Raw genomic sequence first — 7,394 nt, forward strand, 5'->3', positions numbered from 1 at the left:
AAGAAACAAAACAAAGCGTGTAAGCAAAGAAACCCCGGTTCTAGATCAGCGTTCCACGGAAGAGAAGAGCAACACCGCATGCATCTACCGTGGCAACGCGTGAATCAATATCAAAAAGAAGAAGTTGCATCTACTGTACACATGTATAAGTGTCTGCGTCTATATGATTCTGTTAAGAAACAACAACAAAGAGGAGGAGGAAGAAGAAGAAGTGCGTGAGTGAGTGCGTGCATGCAGGCCTGCGAAACCAGCGGGCAACGAAACCGATGGGCCGGCGCCTTGACGATCGGAGAAGATCCACCAAATTAAGGATCACGCCGTGAGGCGCAAGCAGGTTAATAAACCGCCATGCACGCACGCAGGAACAAGACAAAGGCGGTGCGCATCTTTTTTCATAATTCCCTTGGCTATACTTGGCAAGCCAACTGGGCGACGCAAGCCCAGCCAGGCGGCTCGAACGAACGAACGTAATAAAAAAGAAAAAAAATGAAAAAAAAATGCGTGAGAAGCGGTGGCTCGAGATCGATCGGACGGAGTAGTGAGTGCGGGTTTCTCGCCCCGGGCGCGACGTGAGGAATCGGCAACGTACGCCGGGCGGACGCGGCGCCCCTACCCACCCCGCGCGCCGCATCACGGTTCCTTCTCTCTCCCTCTCTCTCTCTCGCACACCACCAGCCAGGGCCAGGCCGAACAAATCCTGCGGTCCAGCTCGCAGATTCCCCCTCGCCGTCTATATATGCGCGCACCTTCCTTCCAGATCCCCCACCACATTCCTATCCTCCTCCTCCTCTTCCTCCTCCAACCAGACTTCTTCGGCCTCCCAGCGCTACCAGCTTCCTTCCTTCCTTCCTTCCTCGAGAAAGATTTCGATCGGGAACGGTGGCGTGTTCACTTGTTGTCCGCGTGCGCGCGTTCCCGTTTGCGTTTGCATGGGGCTGGACGTCGGCGAGATCGGGATGCCCCTCGACCTGGGCCTCGACCTCAAGCTCTTCGTCGCCAAGACCGCCGGCCGGCTCGCGAAGGAGGCGCCCGCCGTCGACGCCTGCATCCGCGGCCTCGAGGAGGAGCGCCGCAAGATCGAGGTCTTCCGCCGCGAGCTGCCGCTCTGCGCCCGCCTCCTCGCCGACGGTCAGTCGCCCACCCGTCCCACCTAATGGATTTTTTCTTCTTGTTTTTCTGATTGTTTGTTTGTTTGGATTTTGTCTGACGCCTTGTGCGGTTGCGCCTTGTGCAGTGATCGAATTCATGAAGGAGGAGGCGGCCAAGAGGAGCGAGCGCCGCGACGCCGACGACAACGACAAGCGGAAATGGATGAGCACGGCGCAGCTCTGGGTCGACACCCGCGCCACCGACGCCGCCGATCCCGTCGTACGTCTTCACTCCTTTCCGTTTCTATTTGTTTACTTTCGTTCTGGTCTGATCTTTATTATCTGCATAAGTTGTTGCTATACGATACGATTTTTTGTAAAGAAATCCGATCCTGACCGAAACGAATCAATTTCTTCGGTTTCAGAAGGAGCAGAAGAAGGAGAGCTCGCTGTCCAAGCCGATGCTGCTCGGCGGTGCCATCGGTGCGCCGATGGCAGTCAGCTGCCGTGCAATGCCGCCGCCGGCGGCTCCCCAGTATTTCGGCAGGGACGACAAGATTGTTGGCTCACAAGGCCTGCTTGCTCTGCCCATGATTTCTCCGGCTGCGAACAGGCAGTTTTCTCCCCCTGCCGACGACCGTCATCAGGCCTTCGCCGCAAAATTTGCTGCCCCCATGCCACCTCCGGGGCCTGGCTTGCAGACTCATGACCAGCAGTCGAGGAAGACAAGGCGTTGCTGGTCGCCGGAGCTTCACCGGCACTTTGTTGCCGCCTTGCACCAACTCGGTGGCCCTCAAGGTACTTGAGCGATAATTTAATCATATGTTAGCTTTAGGTTCTAGTTGGAACATTCAGAAAAAAATATTGGAGTCCTTACAGAATTGTTCCATGATGATTGCAGTTGCTACTCCAAAGCAAATCAGGGAGGTGATGAAAGTTGATGGCCTCACCAACGATGAAGTGAAAAGCCACCTCCAGGTTAGCAACAGTTTTATCCCTTTTTGTGGAAATTTTCGTGAACAATCATCTTTTTGAAATGCTATCTTATAGTACATCTTATGTTGAGACTGATTTGTACCATATTGATGTTCAGAAATACCGTCTGCACAACCAGAGGTCCCCGAGCTCTTCTTCAGCCAGCCATCCGATTATGCTGGTGGGAGATCTCTGGGCTCATCAGGAGCAAAGCAGCTCGCAGTCCCGGTCCCCTGAAGGCCCCCTTCAGCTCTCTGTTTCAGGGGTGGCCGTCTCGGCACTCACCGTCAGCGACAGTTCCGAGGAAGATGACAGGTCGGTAGGCTATAGCCGGAGGTGATCTCAAGGCTTTGGGACTACCGTCGAAGATTTTCATGAGAGAGAGGTAGAGATAGCTTTGCGGCATGGATGGCAATAACGGCATGCACTCTCGATCCAGAGGGTGTGGTGCAGGCCATGGATCCAGGGATATTGGGCGTTCGATCCAACGCCCAAAAAATGAACTGATCATGGCCTTGTTCTTGTGATGTACATGAGGCTTTGTTTCGCGAGCGTTTCGGGCAGACCACCAATTTTCGCCCCGAGAAATACTTACATACATATATAAATGAGATTCGAATATTGTTCAGTTGTTGCTGTGTTGAGAACTTGAGATGAATAAAGGTGCTACAGTTTTTGCTACTCGGTTCTTGCTTGCATATGAATGTTCAGCGTCAACCTTGTACCTGATCAACTGCCCTTTCCTGACCAGGAGTTGGTTCTGAACTTCTCACATGTTTCTGAAATTTCATCAGCAACAGCATCGCAGCAAAGCCGAGGTTCTCTGAACCAAAGGAACTCGAGGACAAGAGCGCCATGGTTGCTCTCTCCGTTTTCTCCTTGGCACGCATGGCGACCTCGACTGAACCGCGGCATTCTTTTCTGCAACTGGTGCGCGCTCGCCTAACCCTTTCGGGGCTGTCCAGGCGACAGACAAAACCAAATCTTCAGGGAGAATTGAAGGAAGGAAAGAAGCAAACCGGGGCACGTTCCGGAATCCTGACCATGAGCTGGGACGCCCGCGCTGCACTGATCCCTGATAAGCTGCACGTCGCTGTCCCCTGCATGCCCTAATCGCCATTGTTATCATCCCTGTCGTGGGTCAACAACTATTATACATTAATAATAACTGCTGGTATCACATCTCTTGGCTGTCTGTCTGTGCTTATCCACAGCCTAATATAATGCAGTATTGATTCGCACGCCGGCTGCTCGATCGCTCTGACGAGCATGTGCCCGATTAGACGGACTGGCGCGGTTCGGTGTGGGATTATCCCCGCATAATTTATGTGATCGGCGGCAATTATAAAACCAGTTCGGGATTATTCTGATGCGGGTCGCTTTGGTCGCAAGGGGCGCTTTCCTCTTCCCTCTTCTTCTTGGCACGCATGGGGAATATCCTCCTTGCTGTTGCTTGCAGCGTCTCCGTCGTCGTCTGCTCGTCTCCATCCGTCCCGCGCGTCCCTTTCGCTGCGGGATGGGGTGTTTTTGGCCCTTGGGGCCGCGATGAGCTTGTTTTTGGAAGGGAATCGTCGGTTCTGGAGTCGTTGGTCAGCTGTTGGTGATCCCGTCGTGAGCGCATAGGGACCTGGCTGGATGAATATCCTCGATCCATCTTCCTTCGCGAAAAAAAGGAATATTCCCTTCTTTGTTTTCATTTTTTTTCTGCTGGCTGGCACTCTGTTTTTTTTCAAGGCTATTCCAAGATAATGGAGTAACGGATAAGAGATAAGAATTCAGCAGTGCACGGTGATTCTCTGTGTAGCCAAACTGCTTTGCTACATTCAGTGCGGCTGTATCTTGCAAGGCAATCTGAAGTTTTTGTGGAATAAACTCCTGACCCTCTTTGAGGGTTTTGATCTCCAAATGCAAGATGATCGTGTGGAGAACGGACAAGTGACTCGTCTCTTAAGATAGATAGGGTCATAGGCGAGTCCGACTGCACAATGTCCGGAAGCTCGGTGTATCATTACATGTATCTCTTCTTCCAACACAATTGCAGTGGAGCAGGTATCTGTAGGCAGCAAAAATAACCGTCCCAACGTGGTGTCGCAAAATCAATACATGCGGCTGTATGCTCGCACTCTGGATATACCGAAGAAAATCCGACAGGCTTTGCTTGCTCTCATGCGGCTGTGAATAAACAAGAATTTTATTTAAAGAAACTCTTTTGACGAGGGATATACTCTGTTGCAGCATAGAATCTAAGTGTTTTATTAATACAGTACAATCGCATATGTTCACATACACTCACCCCTTTGATGCACGCGCGCACATCCTAATCCTACGAACACATTTCGAGATACTAAGCCAGCACAAAAATTTAAGATTGACGAAGTCGCCAGAGACGCCTTACAGTCGATGGGAATGTCTCCTCCCACTGAATGAACATCACCAAAAAGACTAAAATAAATAGAAAAAAATGCGAGCACCAGTGCAAAGTCTAGGACTTGAACCCTACTGGTTTGGTTCCACCTCAAGGAACCTAACCATTTGAGTTGCACACAGTTCGCAAGAATCAAAATACTTGATATTTCACTACTTATAAATGTTGGTCTGGGTATTTGATATTTGAGTACTTCAATGTTCGTCTGATAACAATCATATGCGTACTCTCATTTTCTGGCATGCTTCGTTGCTGACCCTCGCGGAGGGAAGGACGAGAGATAGTCGCGTGATGGGACAATTTTCTATATCTGACAGTGGAGGATGATCTTCATTATCGATGATCACCCGCCGACATCTGGTGCGTCAGGTACGGGGTCAAGGCGTCAGATCCCTCTTAGGCCAGCCTCTCCAACCATGTCGGACCACGAGCAGCAGCAGCAGCAGTGCCCACCTCCAGTACGCACTACCCATCCCAGCAAAGAGGCCCCTTTGTGTGGGGGCGGCAGATCCCTGTCGAAGCTCGTCGGTGAGCAAGTTTCCACCAACAAAATCCGTTGATCCGACATCGGCTGAAGGGACCCAGCACGTCATGGCTCATGAACCTCCCTCAGTGCTCGATGGTCTCCTTTGTGCACCCTCGCATGCCTCCAACGTTTCTGCTAGATCCACAAAACGATCACAAGATTTCCCCGTAGGCCGCCATCTTTACTTTCTACCATGGCGTCCGCTACGAGAAGATGTTCGAGAAGCTCGAGACTGGAGAGATCCTGACATTGGCCGAGTTGTTTGCCCCGGCGAAGAAGTGCGCCAAGACCACCAAGGCACGTGATTTTCATCACACAAGAACCGACCAGACGAAGGTCGGGGGTGCCGACCATGATGACATCACTTGAAAGACGAAGACGTGCAAGGCCAAACTCGCTCTAGCGGTGTAGCCTCCAGGATGCAAGACACAATGGGGCAGGCTGGAAGGCGGCAAGGAGAAGGTCGGGGCCACCGGAGAGGGCGCAAGTAAGTGGTGCCCTCTCCATCGGTCCAAAGGGAATGGCCTCGGGGACTTCAAGGAAGTCCAGAACTTCATCGAGGTTCATCGCCGGGATGTCGCGAGGTCGACCACGATAGTCACGGCGGCCAAGAGCGCAAGGAAGGACATAGTGCTCGTGGCACTCACATCCACGAAGGGGATCGTGACGGGCGTTGATGACATGCAAGTGCGCATGGTTTAGTTGTAGCCTTTTCGAAGTGAGAGTATCGATCCCACATGAAGCACATGAATTGGACTTTGTCCCTTCTAGAGACTTATGGACATGTGCCTGCAAGTTAGTTGTAGATGCAAAGCAAAATGAAGGCGGAAGGTTGTAATAATTTTGAGTGAAGTGCGGAGAAAAGTAAATTGTGCAAAAGAAGTAAAAGAAGAATGCGGAGTAAATAAAGTGATGAAACCAACAAGAAGGTTAAAGCATTCTAAGGAGTCCGGAATTCCCACTAGTATGTGTCTAACATATGCTATAGCATATTCCTGGGTTGGATACTTGAGCCACTCTTGATGTTTGTAACTGGGCAGAGCCGGGTACGATATACGGAGTATGTTTTACTCAAAGTAGACTCCATAACGCACACACTACCGTAGTTTCCCCTATCCGGTTCTCACTACGGTAATTTTGGGTTCCCTCGTGGAGGCAGCCACACTAAGGGTTTTCTGTTACTCCCCTATCGGTTGCAATGTTCGGTAATAGAGGATAGTATTGTCACCTCTTTAACCCTACATCGTAACCTTTACAATGATGGTAATATGCTCCATGGGTTGAGTGCGAGCCCTTCACAACCGAAGGCTATTAAGTCAAACATTCAACAGAGAGTCTCGTATCCTTATAAGATTTCAACACTATACATACTAGAGTTTATCCATATCCATGAGAACTAAGGGAACTATTTACACATGAAGATATCAAGCATCATATGAATAATGGCGATACACATGGATGATAAATCAGAGTAATACATGTACGGATCCACTAGGCTCTGGCATTACAACGAGTTGAGAGGGGATGGTGGTGAAGATGATGACGGAGATGGAAACTGCCGGCGTCTCCATGCACGAGGTGATGGCGATGGCGGAGTCCTCCTTGTCGATTCGCCCTCCAGAGGATAGGGCTCTGTGTTCTGGAATGGTTCCTAGTGGCTATGGGTCTCTGATTCATGATCCGATCGCACCGGGGTAAAAACTGGATCAGGCGGTGGCGACAACAGCTGGTACGACAGACGATACGAGCATGCACACTCGTACCTTTGACTCCTTTGTTGAAGTTCTTTTTTCTCCCATTCACTTCTCTCTTTTATGGTATATTATATCACGTTAATTGACGTCTTGGGCTCTTGGCATTGTTTCCTCATACTCTCTAAATACTTCTCTAGATGACATCGTGGTGAAAATAGGCAAAAGAGGTGCACGAATGCGGTAGAATCCGGCAAACCCTACTAGCACAATGCAAAATAAAAAGGTAGAAATAACGTAAACTTTGGACTCATCAACTCCCCACAAGGTTAAGTCTTACTCGCCCTTGAGCAAGTACTGCAGCTTGTAAGAAAAAAGGTCATCAAGTTTTATGAGGTGCGGATAAATATAGGGGCATGAGTCCATCACAAGCAATCGAAACAAACATAAGATAAACGATCGAACGGGTATTAGCACATTTTCACCGTTAGGATGATCATGAAGGCTTCCACACCTTGCTACTTAATTCATTAGTAAACTTGTCACAACTCCATGTAATAGGCTATTCATTTTTCAACCGAGAAAATAGCAAGGGGTCCTCAGTTTTTATCAAAATACTAGAATATTATTTTTCAACTTTTCTTTGGAACCATGTTTATTCGCCCATCTCACACTTGTTCTTTTTCATG

At 49.8% G+C, this 7,394-nt stretch overlaps 1 protein-coding gene across 1 annotated transcript; it reads left to right on the forward strand.

Moving 5' to 3' along the window:
* Positions 1-752: 752 nt before the first annotated feature.
* On the forward strand, positions 753-2,744 carry LOC119311928 (transcription factor HHO5-like). The gene is made up of 5 exons (XM_037587645.1): positions 753-1,128; positions 1,235-1,368; positions 1,514-1,886; positions 1,990-2,066; positions 2,182-2,744. Exons 1-5 carry the CDS (start codon positions 930-932, stop codon positions 2,401-2,403), a joined length of 1,005 nt encoding a protein of 334 aa, XP_037443542.1. The 5' UTR covers positions 753-929; the 3' UTR covers positions 2,404-2,744.
* Positions 2,745-7,394: the final 4,650 nt, after the last annotated feature.

This window comes from Triticum dicoccoides, chromosome 5B (assembly GCF_002162155.2).
Source record: "Triticum dicoccoides isolate Atlit2015 ecotype Zavitan chromosome 5B, WEW_v2.0, whole genome shotgun sequence".
In the NCBI taxonomy this organism is placed as follows: Eukaryota; Viridiplantae; Streptophyta; class Magnoliopsida; order Poales; family Poaceae; genus Triticum; species Triticum dicoccoides.

Bases quoted from the DNA above. Each gene is read 5' to 3' on its own strand.
- LOC119311928 (XM_037587645.1), top strand. From the start codon at position 930: ATGGGGCTGGACGTCGGCGAGATCGGGATGCCCCTCGACCTGGGCCTC. The intron at 1,887-1,989 runs GTACTTGAGCGA...TGATGATTGCAG, and splicing joins CCAACTCGGTGGCCCTCAAG to TTGCTACTCCAAAGCAAATC. The intron at 2,067-2,181 runs GTTAGCAACAGT...ATTGATGTTCAG, and splicing joins AAGTGAAAAGCCACCTCCAG to AAATACCGTCTGCACAACCA.